Raw genomic sequence first — 13,173 nt, 5'->3', positions numbered from 1 at the left:
GGATAGCAAGCAGCATGGTGAGTGCATGACAGGAGGGTACACGGGATACCGTGGGAGCAGAAAGGGGTACAGGGAGGCTGCCCCAGCCTGTGGGGGGCACAGAAGGCTTCCTGAAAGAGATGACACCTGAGCAGAGTCTTGAAGGATGACTGGGATTGAAGTGAGGGGAGAGTGTTCCAGGCAGATGGGCCAGCATGTTCCAAGAGGGAGGGTGGCACCTTCGATGTATTAGGATTAATTTAAAGACAAGGGCAGGAATGGCAAGTGATGAGGTTAGAGGCCTCTAAAGATGCCTAACTGGTTTCTCTTCCAGAGCAGATCCTGTTGCCCAGTGAGTAACCCAGATGGTTTTCTTTTAGCCAGGGACAAGTGGTGGCCTTCAGACCCTCAGATCATATCGGAAGGGCTGTATGCGATAGCTGTCGTGCTGAGCTTCTCTCGGATCGCGTACATCCTGCCGGCCAACGAGAGTTTTGGGCCCCTGCAGATCTCCCTGGGGAGAACTGTGAAAGACATCTTCAAGTTCATGGTCATTTTCATCATGGTATTTGTGGCCTTCATGATTGGGATGTTCAATCTGTACTCCTACTACCGAGGTGCAAAGTACAACCCAGCGTTCACAACGTGAGTACCCCTTTGCCCTCTCCTGAGGGGCTCTGCGGGCTTCCCAGGGATCCTTGGCAGCCTCTTGCAAGTGTCTCCTCACAGAGGCTCAGGTTTCCTTGGCATTTCTAAAGCTTAAAGGCAACTTTATTCAAGGGTGGTTTCGAGTTCAGGTTCTGGAGTTGGAAAAGCAGAAGAGCTGGGTTTAATCCTCACTTTGCCACTTACATGCTGTGTGGCCATGAGCATGTTCCTTAACTTCTCTGAGTCTTAGTTTCTTCATCTTTAAAATGAGGCAACTAATAATACCCGCTTAATAGGGACAGTGTGAGGATTCAATGAGCTGATTTAGCTGCCACACAGTAAATTAAATAAATGGAAGGAATTATTACTATTATGATTGGCTTAGCCTATGTTACCTAGAAAACAAAGCCCTGGGCAGGTCTTGCATGCCAATATTTCACTGGAGAGAGGGAGTTGTAATCCAAATGAAATAAGATCAAAGGAAAAAAGAAAATGGCGTGTGGGGGGAGGGAAAGCACATACAGGTTGCTGACCTGGCCACCGTCTACCAAGACATACAACTTGGTCATCACAGACTTCTACAGTGAGACATATAGTACTACATCTCAGAATAGCCCATCAGGATAGAATTAGATAATTTATCAGCCAGACCTTTTCCATCTGCTGTCTTTCATTAATCAAATTCACTCCACAGGACATTAGTGTACCTACACTTCTAGGTCCGCCCCCGGAGAAGCCATATCTGCACAGCATGGGAGGTAGGTCTGCCTGTGGGCACAGGTCAGCAGCTCTCCGTGCCTGGCTGGGCAAACCAGTGCTGTGCATGGGCACCGAGCAAGTCCTGCAGCACCGTGTGCCTCAGAAGCAGCAGGGAAGGCCCAGGTGAGGGAGGCAAGAGGCATGCGGTGTGACCGAGAGGCAAGGCGCTGTCAGGCCGACTGACTCGGGGGCCCAGAAGGAGCTGCTGCAGGCAGAGCAAGCAATGCCAAGGCCTCCCCCACGGGGTGGCGTCGGAGCTCACTGAGCCTATGTCCACAAAGACCCGGAGCTCCTCCCCTCTAGGGGACGCCAGGAGGTCTCCTGGAGGGCCATCAGTAGCACTGAGCAGTGGTCTAGTAGAAGAATCTGGCAAATCTGAGTTTACACTGGCATAGGCATTTCGTAGCTAATGACTTTAAGCCAGGTCACTTGATTGATCTGAGCCTCACCAGGCAAGATGGAAATAAGACTTCCCACCCTTGCTCATAAATACCTTCACAAATAAACGAAGCAATTCTATAAAGAAGCGTTTCCAGTCCAGGTCCTGCCCCAGGCTCACCTGGTCCCAGAACTGCTCCCTGCTTTCATCAGGCTCCCGCCCAGAGTCTTGAGGGAAGGACAGTCAGGTGTCCAGCCACAAGCATGGCAGCTGGAACCAACAGGGCTAAGCACTTGCGGACACTGGTCCCCAAGAACCCTTGAGCGGCCTGGAATTTATTTTCCAGCCAGTGACAGTGGCGGAGCTGCACCGTGCAGACTCCTTGAGCAGGTCCCACCTTGCAAGGGGCCTCCACTTGACCCTTCTTCCAGAGAAATCACCCTTCAAGGGACGGTCCATAACTCGAAGAACCCAGACCAAGTGCGATGGACCCTGCGCCCCTCAGCTCAGAACCGTGGACAGCGCTGCCCCGCCCGAGGAGAATTGCCCAGAAGGGTGGGCCTCTGGTGCTGCTGAAGCACAAAAGCTGTTACTCTCGGAGGCAAAGAAGTAGTTTGTGTTCACAGAGAACAGGTGCCTGGCCAGCGCTGAGAAATGCACCCGAGGGGTGCCTAGCTCTGTGTCTCAGCACACCACACGCCCCCGGCTCAGGCAGACGAGGTTTCAGTCTGAGTTCTCCTCTTACTGGCTGTGTGACCTTGGGCAAGTGCTTAACCCCCCTGGGCATTCATGTCCCCAGCTCTGGAGTGAGAATACCAAGATGGCCAGCTTCACAGGATTGTTGTAAGGATCCAAAAAGAAGAAATCAGATTGAATATAGTGCTTGGCATATAATGAGCCTTCAATGAATAATAGTGATCATAATGGAAACGATGAGTAATAAGGAGGAGGGGGCAGGATGAGCTGTAAGAAAGGACACCTGGGGACCGACTGGCTCTATGGGACCTTTCTGGACAGGGGCCTAGCCTACCAACTGTCCACCACATCAGGCCAAGTGCATTAGTGGATCAGTTGGACCACTTTATAGCACTCCAACACTCAGTGATTAACTGTTGAAGGAATGAAATAAGCTTGAATCACCCAAAAGCAAATTTGCTCTGGATCTGCTAGAGGCAAAGCTAACTGTACACACTCAGTGCGGGATGCATTGTTTATTGATGTCAAGTCAAGATGTCAGTCAATACACAGAGACTCTCACCCTCTGTGGTCAGGCCCTGATGTCCCTCCTGTGTTTCCAGTCTAGCACGATGTCTTGTACATAGCATTGCTCACTAAATGCTTCATAAGCAAGAATGAGGGAATCAACAGGAGAAAGGAAGCCAGATTCGAGGCAGTAGGATAAGCAGTTGACTGGGAATCTGACCATGAGGACCTCTGTCCCATTTCTCCTGCCCTGGGTGTTCTGTGCAATCCCCCTTCGCTCCCCCTACAAGGAGGCTGTACTGTCAGCCCACAGTCCCTCCGAAAGTTGGTAGCACACGACACATGAAAAATGAAAAAGGGCATGACTTAAGAGCAGGGCTGTCCAGGCCACAGTTCTCAGCTGGACACAGCACAGCCAATCTATAAAGGGAGTCTCTGGGATCAGGAAAAGTCATGGGGAAAGGTAACAGCAGGAGGAAGGGCCAAAGCAATTGGCTTGTCCCATTGCTGGGAACTGAATGGAGCTTTCTAGACGTGAGAAACCCAACCAAAGAGGATTCAGGCTCTCCAGGATGGGCAAGGGAGAGAAAAAGGCGTGGCCGAAGCAAGCACAGTAAAGAAAGGACAGGATATTTATCGCCTTGGCAACTCCTAAAATGGGATGTGAAGCTGTGAATAGGATTTGATTGAACAGGAAAACAGTCAACAGAGCGGTGAAGTGGAGAGGAAAGAATGGATTTTTGTAAATGTCATCTCTTACCTTTTGACTGCTCTCTGGAGCGTATCGCACCCCCCCAGAGATCTTCTTTGATAAGCAAAAAGCCACATGAGGATAAAGGATTCTCGTGCTTCAGGGGGACTCAGAGCTATTCTGAGTGCCAGCAAAGCTGATGATAAAGTCCAATGACTCCCTTGGAGAATGCTTCATAACAGCCCACACCCAGGCCACCCTGCCCAGCTCAGGATCATCCCTTTGGCCCACCCCCAGGGCGCCCTCTTTCTGTGTGTGGAATTTATAGCTTTAGGGTAAGATGGTCCTCTCAACTGCTTCTATAGAGTCAGAAGACTCAACGATACAGAAAGGAAATTTGGGCTGGAGCACACTGCGGGTACCCTTCCCCTATCTTTGCCCCCCTCAACCCCACCCCAGCCATGTTCAAGGACAGCTTGGGTCCCTAAGGGGGTCCACTTTGAAAGTCAGCTGTTAGGAACCAACAGACAGCTGTCTCACGGGAGCCCTGTTCACCTAGGGGTGTGGGCCCAGGCCAGCTCACAAAAGCCAGTCCCACCCGAATCCCCCTCAGTTATAGTGCTGTCCCAAATGGGAGGGGGAGAGACGTCCTGGGACAAAAGGAAAGAGAAGAAGAAGGTTCCTCCACCAGCAACAGACCCACAACCCTCAGCCAAGCCCTGCCCTAACCTCCAGGGTGTTCCAGTTCCAGAATCACTGTACCTCCCTCCCCACCCCCAAATTCCCATCCCGTCCACCTGGCACACCTCACTGAGGGGAGGTAGAGGAAAACAGACAGATTGAACTAATTCTGCCCAGGGTATGAATAAACACACAGTATGAACAGTCTTCACTGAGACCAGTGTTTCTCAGACCACACCGGAATCATCCGGGGAGATGGCTAAACCTGAGTCTTCCCGGACCCCACCCCTTAGAGAGCCTAGTTACGACCTTTCCAGGTAGGCCTAGAAGTCAGCACAAACAATCCACTGGGGGATTCTGATATAGGTGGTCTTGGGACCACACAGTGAGAAATGCTGATCTGATTCTACCTCATCATTACTCAGATGGGGAGACAGACCACGCTCAGCTCTGCGCATTGAAAAACAAAAAGAGCTTGTTAACCTAAGTGAGTGCGTTATTGATAGGATTTCAAGCTCTGTGCAGTCAGAATACGTAGCCAGATTCCAGCGGAGAGCATGGTCTGCAGTCAAATCCTAGGAGCAGTTAGGAGGCAACTTTCCAGCCTCCTCTCCCTTCAGAACCAAAGGTCTGGTTATGTTTCACAGCTGCTTCAGTGTCGGGGGCTGGCGTGAAGGGAGGAGCAGGAGAAGGGGCACGTGTGCGCACGGGTTATTGGGTGGTGAGCTGGGCCTGCCTGCGCATGGCAGATGGGCACCAGCTGGCAGCTCATTGTCTCTAAGTCACTTCTATTAGAAACTGCAAATGACCAGAGGTGAGGAGGAGAAGGTGTGCAGACCAGTTTTATGCTCCCAGAGTATAAAATCTAAGTGTCCTGAGACGGGCGTAAGGAAGTGGAGGTGAAATCGCCTGAAAATGCATTTTCTTTCAAAAAGTCTTAAAGTTCTCAATTCCAACTGTTAGAAATTTTGTTCTTAATGGGAACATACCTTTGATTTTTATCATGGAAGTCAGTAGACAAATAGGATTTGCTTTATGCAGTTTTGTTTTGTGGCCACCTTTGCCGGAATGCACATGTTCCATAGGCAAAGGCTTTCTGCTTAGAGATCATATGGAAACCTTGAGGTCCAGCACTCTAGTTTCAGTGTTGGAAAAACAGAGACAAAAATCCTTGGCTCACTAATGAAATACAGCTGGGTGAGAATGTGTAGGAAAAGGGTGGCCTTCCCTATACTCGGACTGGTGACCATGACAGGACAGGTACACAAAGAAGAATGGGAGGGGTTGGGGTCAATGAGGGGACCCAGAGCAGGGAAGTGAAGGGCTCTCTAACATAACCCAGGATGGGCTCCTGGTCTTCTCTTTGGATGAACTTGGCCTCCCCCACTTAATTTTGACTGGAGATTAAATGTAGGCCCTGGGCTTCCCTGGTGGCTCAGTGGTTAAGAATCCGCCTGCCAATGCAGAGTACACGGGTTCAAGCCCTGGTCCGGAAAGATCCCACATGCCGCGGAGCAACTAAGCCCGTGAGCCACAACTACTGAGCCCGCATGCTACAACTACTGAAGCCCGTGCACCTAGAGCCCGTGCTCCGCAACAAGAGAAGCCACCTCAGTGAGAAGCCTGTGCACCGCAACGCTCGTCACAACTAGAGAAAGCCGGCGTGCAGCAACAAAGACCCTACCCAGCCAAAACTAAATTCCAAAAAAAAAAAAAAAATGTAGGCCCTGACCCTCAAAAGATGATCCCAGCCAATCTTTTCTACAGGCTGTTGTGGAGTCAGCTTCATAGCATAGCTGGGTTGAGACATTGCTAATCAAAAAATACCTCTCTTAAGGTTATTCTGTTCCCCAGGAATCATTTTAATGGAAGGAACTTCAGCAGTGCTAGGCAAAATTAGAAGCTTCTATTTTCCATGACAGTCATGGGAAATTTCCATACCCTACAGAGAGACTCATATGCACACCCGGGGCAGAAGGCACTGACTCAGCTCCACCCCCCCTCAGTGGGGCTGCAGGAAAGCCAGTTCCTCCTTCCAGTGAACCTGGAGATGGGCACTGGGGCTGAGGCAGAGGCTCCTTGAGACTCTGCCCACACATACACCACCCCAGGACCACCGCACCACCCTGCTGTTGAACAACTCATGACAGACACATGATCTGCCCTCTCGTTTAATCCACACAACAACGGAATGACATAGATACTACTACCAAGAACCTGAAGCTCCATGAGATATTGGTCTTGCCCAAGACCACAGAGCCAAAAGAGGATGTGAACCCAGATCTGCATGGCTCCAAGCCCGTCCTCCACCTTTTTACCTGAAACTCCCCCACTCCCATACCAGGGCCTATGCTCTAAGGGAGAAGCTGAGTGCCTTTAGAAGTTGTGTCGGGCTTCCCTGGTGGCGCAGTGGTTGAGAATCTACCTGCCAATGCAGGGGACACGGGTTCGAGCCCTGGTCTGGGAAGATCCCACATGCCGCGGAGCGACTAGGCCCATGAGCCACAACTACTGAGCCTGCGCGTCTGGAGCCTGTGCTCCGCAACAAGAGAGGCCGCGACAGTGAGAGGCCCGCGCACCGCGATGAAGAGTGGCCCCCGCTTGCCGCAACTGGAGAAAGCCCTCGCACAGAAACGAAGACCCAACACAGCCAAAAATAAATAAATAAATAAATACATGTCAATTCATTTAAAAAAAAAAAAAAAGTTGGGTCACTTTCCTGTGACACTAAATTCTAAAGAATAGCATACTAAATTCAGATTTTGATTATCATTGAGAACCTGATGATTCTATATCTCAACTCTCAATAATCAGCCTGTGATTGTCCCCTGGGTAAAGCAGGTTTCTTTTCCAAAGTGTGCTCATTCATTTGACAAACATTATGAAACAGCTACTCCATGCCAAGTTCTGTTTTGGCCCAGGTGTCATAGAGATTAATAAGACAATCTTCCCATCCCTGAGGAATGCGTAGACAAGTAGGGAATTCCAAAAAAAAAAGGGGGAGGGGGGTGCATCAGTTATTTTACACCATGTGATCATCATCAAAGGGTACTTGGGCAGCACGGTGAGGAGGAAGCACTGAACTCTGCCTGGCAGGGTCAGGGAAGGCTTCATGGAGGGGGTGACCCTAAACGGAGGGTCTTGGAGGAGGATGAGGAGGGCATTCCAGCCTGTTTAAGGTAAAGGAGCAGGGCATTTTTAAGTGAAGGAGAAAGCAGCTGCCTCATTGCCCAGATATGGATTTGTTCAGATGTTTCAATGCCTCATAATACGTGAAAATTTTCTTAACAACAACAAAAGCCGCTTCCAGTGGCAGGGTCTGGGGAAGGGACAACAAACACCATGTCTGGCCACAATGGTGGCAGGAAGAAGCCCCTAAAGCAGCCCAAGAAACAGACCAAGAAGATGGATGAGATAAGATATTCATGCAGAAACAGAAAGAGGAGCGGAAGAAACTCTAGGAGCTAAAAGCAAAGGCTGAGGGGAAAGCCCCATGGCCAAGGTGCAGGTAAGAAATCTGCCCAGAAGTCAGCTCTTCCTTGTGCCTGAGGCCATGGTGATCCTTATTCCTTTCCTGTTTAAACATCTGGATTGCCTGCCATAACATCTGTTGCCACCTGTAGCTGGAATGAAGTGTTGTCTTACAGCTTATGGTACATTTAAGAATAAACTTTGGTAAAAAGAAGAAAAAAAAATAGGCAAGCAGGTGAAAGTTTAGGGAAATGGCAGAAAATTCAATCAGATAATCCAGCAGGAGCCAAATTGTGAAGGTCTTTTAAGTAAGTCCCAATAGGGTGCTAGAGTCTCCGATGAGGCCTTTTTAAAAAGAGGAAGCATGGTCGGATCTGCCCTCAGCAAGAGCGCTGCGGCAATGGTGCGAAGGATGGGTTGGAAGGGATGGGAGAGGATGGGAGGGGATGCCCGAGCTTGGTGCTGGGGGTTTTATGATGAGTAGAAGCAGTCGGGATTCCTCCCCTCAAGGAACTTGCAGACTGGTTGGGAAGACAGATACTAATCAAATAGTCACAGGAATGAGGGCTCGCTTACAACTGAGCAAATGTTGTGAAGGAAATGCAGCTCCAGAGGGAGCTGATAGATCCATGAAGAGGCTGTGGACAGGGGATGGAGAAGGAGGCTGAGGCGGTTAGAGTGGATGAACCACGGTGACTGCCTGCACGTGGCGGGGGGTGCGGAGGGGGGGAGAAGGAGGATGTTCTCCAGGTTTTGACATAGGTAAGGCCCTAAAAGGATGTGGGGAGGGTATCAAGGAGAGCATGATGGGGAAGAGGGCAAGGTCCCAGTGATCCAGGAAAGATATAGGGGCCTTGGCCTTCCTCAGGACCCATACCCAGCAGAGCTGAAGTCAAACACTCAGATCTACCTCCCAGGAGCATGGGTGAAGTGGTCCATATCCTAAAGGACTGCAGGAGCAGTGGGGCCTTAAAGAGGGCCCATCCTCAGCACCAAGGGACAAGCAGAGACTTGCTGAAGGGGTGCATGGGGCCCTTAAGCTAAAAATGCCATGTTGTGTTTTACAAACAGAAGAGCCTGAGACTTCCCTGGCCCAAGGAAGGGAGAAAAGGGAGATGGTCAGGTGAGCCACACAGGCCCAGAAACATCCAGAAGGGAGTGATGAGCCAGAGGGGCCTTCTGACAGCAAAGGGCCACAGCCCCAACAAGGATCCACCTGCAGAGGAGGTCCCACTAGGGCAGCCAAGGCTGGATTATCCTGTCTGCCCTCATAAAACTCACTATAACCAATGGCCAGTTAAGAGAAATCAGCACAGCATCATGGGACCGTGGCCTCTGCCGTGTGCTTTGGGCTGAGCATGCTGAATGTGTTTGCAGGTGCGGATGTGGAATGGAGTCAGCCTCCTGGGCTTTAATGAGGAGAGATTTTCCCAGGATCCTGGGTCCGTGTTGAAATATGGGCATCCCTGATACACAAGCATTATCATCATACTTTATCATATTTGAAAGTTATAATCTCACCTTTCATCTTATGAATTCAAGTTAGGCATAAGGGTTTGGGGGGAATGAGAGAACTCTTTATACCCATTTTCATGTGGAGAAACTAGCACAGAGAGGTCTAAGACTTGATGGAGGAGATGGCAGTGGTCAATGCTGGGGCCCAGGTCAGGCTCATAGAGGCTGGGCATCTGGAAATGACCTTTACGTGTCAAAAAGATAGTTTGGGTCTAATGTAAATTCTTATCTTCACATAATTCTCCAATAAGTGATAAAAATATAGATCTTTCCCTGAGCTACTTTAGAATGATTATACCTATTATAGCAGACATTCTACTATCATATAATGTTTATTTATACCCTCTCCTCATGTTTATTCATGACATGAATTTTAAAAGCCTGGTACCTTTGCACTTCTGGAACAGGCTGAAAGCCCACAAAGTTTTGAGGAAAAAGACCTGATGGTACATAGAAAATGTGCTCTTTGGGATGAGGCCTTCACAGCATATTTGCAGGCACTCCCCTCTATCTTATCCTTAAGGGACTCAAGTCCTCTGTCTTATTCTCAGACTGACTGTAGCATCTTAAACGGGGAAATTCTGACCTTTTATTCACTAAAATTCAACTCTAGGATGGGAATAAGGTTTAAACTGTCATTCTTCAAAGTGACAGTGACAGGAAACTGGACTGTCCAGGGTTCGCTCTAGAATATTAACAGAAAAACAGCTGTTAAGTGGGTCTGAGGCAAGCTAAGACCACATCACCCCGTGCCTCAGTTTCCTAGCTTCAACCATTCATTGACAAAAGATGTTTCCTGAGCCCCCACTGTGAGCCACACATTGTTCTGGGCACTGATGGCAGAGCCATGAGCAAGTCATGACCTTGTGGAGGTCACAATGCTCCGTGAATGGGAAAAGAGGCAAAATAATAATAATGATGGTGATGTTGATGATAAACAAATAGACAAATAAGAACATTTTAGGTTAAGTGCTGACAGCTAGGAAGGAAATAAAATTGTCATGCAAAAGAATAATTAGAAAAGGACCTCCTTCAGACATGGTCGGAGAAGGTTGACCTGACCATGTGACAATTAAGTCATGTGACAATTAAAGTCTAACGGATGAGAAGAATGAGGAGGGGCCATGTGGAGAGAAGGGGGAAGGGCACTCCAGGCAGAGGGGCAGGGGCACAGCACCCCGAGTGAGGGGCGAGCCAGAGTGAGGTCAGGGGAGCCTTGGCTGGGTGACTAGGTTTGACTGTTAGCCTATGGAAAGCTGCTAAAGGAGAGAGGCAGGATCTGATTCATATTTTTAAAGGATTATTCTGAGAATTGATGGTAGGGTATGAGAGTCTTTCAGGCACTGTGCCAGGCAGTGTTTTATGCACCCCACAAACATTCTGCTAACTTATTTAATCCTCACGACAAGCCTGTGAAGTAGACATTATTGTTTTCCCATTCTGCAGCTAGGAAAAAAGAGGCACAGCGAGGCAAAGTTATTTAGCAAAAAGCTCACAGTTAAACCCAGAACCTGTACTCTGCGTTACAACAGCCTCACCTCAACACTGGGATCAGGAACAGGGAGCCAAAATATGCAACGGGGACTCATTCATTCAAAGGACAATGAATTTATTTAGCACCTTCAGTGTGCCAGGTTCTGCACTAGGTTTGGGGTTTCAAGGGGAAAGAAAACATAGCTCTGCCCTCAAGGAGCAACCGGGCTATCAGGGGGAGAGTTGGACCCTCAGTATGAATAAATCCGGGCTTTGTGCATCCCAGTTCCTTGGCCCTGATTCTGGGGCCAGACTCTTCTACTTCTGGACCATTTAAATCACGCCTCATTTAGGGCCCAGGATAAACCAAGAGGTGATTCAGAGGACCATGGCAGGGGTGAGGTCCAGACTTCCTCAGGCATTGGACGCTCTTGCCCTGACTCCCTCAAGGCTGGTCCAACTGCTCTCAGTCTCCAGGTCTGGGTATTAGAGAAGCAGAGCCCTGGTGCGGGGGTCTTTCTAGATTCCAAGCACCTTCTAGCAGTCCCCACTGGGATGGCAAGTGAGCATTGTTTCCGCTTCAGCAGAACTCTAGCTCAAGGCTAGCTATTGTCTTTGAACTTGAGAAAACAACCTTTCAGGAGCTGAGCCTCCTGCTTAATTTGAGGCTGCTACTTGCAGATTTGGGTAGGTAACCCTGAACTGAACTGTTCGGGGTGGCGGGCAGAGTTCCATGACACTGAGGGGAGGGCCTCATGGCATCCTGAAGCAGCAGCAATTTCCATAACAATTGCCCCAAACCCTCGCCTTGTTAATCCGTTTGTTCTCTGAGGCCCATACACAACTGCCTCTTCAGACAACCTGTTATTAAAGTCCTGTTATCCAGGCGAGACAGACCTGGTAGAGAACGGATTACCTCGTTCCTGCCTTCTGCATGATAAGTCTGCCCCAACCTTCCCACACACACACACCCCCGCCGGGTAAGAAGAGGGTGAATCACGGTCTATTCAACATCACTCTCAGGCACTTTTTCCCCTTTGACTTCATTAGGAGCAGTTCTTATGCTAGGGTGGCCTATTGATGAAACCTCAGCCCCTTCCACTGCAAGGCAGAAGTCAAACAATCAAAGACAGCACAGGCTGGAGAAATCAGAAAGGGGATTTGCATGAAATCAAGGGTTGGTGATGATCCTTGCAAATAGGAAGGAAAACGGGCCTTGTTCAGAAAAGTCAGTATGCAGCTGAATTGTTAACTCCATTCAGCCCTGTGTGGAGGCACCTGAAGGTTGATGGGGTTGTATGAGTTCCTGGGTAGGGCAAGGCGACCGGAGCATCCTTGCCCACAGCCTTGTAGCGCTGGCTCACACCAGTGCGCTTGCTTTAGACTGGGACCTCCACAGAGACGAACAAGTCCTGTGCCTCCTGCATCCTGCTCTGTATGGTGCCTGGCACATAGTTGGAGTTCAGTGAATGTTTGGCAAATAAACACATGAATAAAAATAATAGGTACCATTTATTGGACTCTTACTATACACTTTAAATGGGTTGCTCCATTTAATCTTCACAGCAACTTAATAATAAGGTACCATTATCCCTTTCATAGATAAGCAAACTGAGGCTCAAGCAGATTTTGTAACATGCCCAAGCTCACACAGCCGGTACATGATGGGGCTGGGATTTGAACCAGGCATGCACCTTTGCTTTCTTACTCCTCCGGCTATCTCTGTGAAGATTCCTGTGACTGACACAATTGGAGGAATCTGTGGCAAACTTGGTAGAGAGCCAGAGTGGGTGGGAGGAGGATATGGAACCAGCAGCCACCATGCCTATCAGTAAAGAACCTCAAGTTTAGCCTAGAGACCAGCTATCTGACAGTGGGGACTTTTCGTGAGACAAGTGGCTTCACGGTGAATATCATCTACGTCAACTGCAAGATACTTTCTTCTTGAAAGACAGTCCCAGACCTCTGCAGTGACTGGTCTTCTGCACCATGCCCTGTATCCCATAGCTCCTGAAAATTATGGGTGATGACTGGTACATGACTCAGAGAGCATCATTACCTCACAAGACATTGGGGCTCGCTCCAGTGCCCAAGCTCTTGGGATGAGGAAGGTACTACTCACTCCTCTCCAAGGCCAGCCTTCTCTCTAAGCATATATTATTATAGGTTTCCAAGGTCAATGTAACACAATGCAGTGAGGACACGTTTCACTTATTTCCCACTACATATTAAACCAGAAGACACCACTAACCTGACCTATCAAGTTACTTGTGGAGCTCTTGTCACCACAAAAAGCATCAAGTTTTCCTGAAAGATTTTGTCCTCCTTTTATTTTTCAACAAGGATGTCTGTCATTTCATATTGATTTATAACA

At 49.1% G+C, this 13,173-nt stretch overlaps 1 protein-coding gene across 1 annotated transcript in view; it reads left to right on the top strand.

Annotated features, from left to right (window-relative positions):
• Positions 1 to 13,173, top strand: part of TRPC7 (transient receptor potential cation channel subfamily C member 7) — a 69,336-nt gene that overhangs the window by 36,181 nt on the left and 19,982 nt on the right. Inside the window, exon 4 of the mRNA XM_082379663.1 lies at positions 360 to 624. Coding sequence (XP_082235789.1) covers positions 360 to 624 — 265 coding nt within the window. The remainder of the gene's footprint in view (positions 1 to 359; positions 625 to 13,173) is intronic.

Source organism: Balaenoptera borealis (assembly GCF_965194805.1).
Source record: "Balaenoptera borealis genome assembly, chromosome: 2".
In the NCBI taxonomy this organism is placed as follows: Eukaryota; Metazoa; Chordata; class Mammalia; order Artiodactyla; family Balaenopteridae; genus Balaenoptera; species Balaenoptera borealis.
Note: the sequence above shows the minus strand (reverse complement) of the source record. Positions and strands in the feature narration are given on the sequence as shown.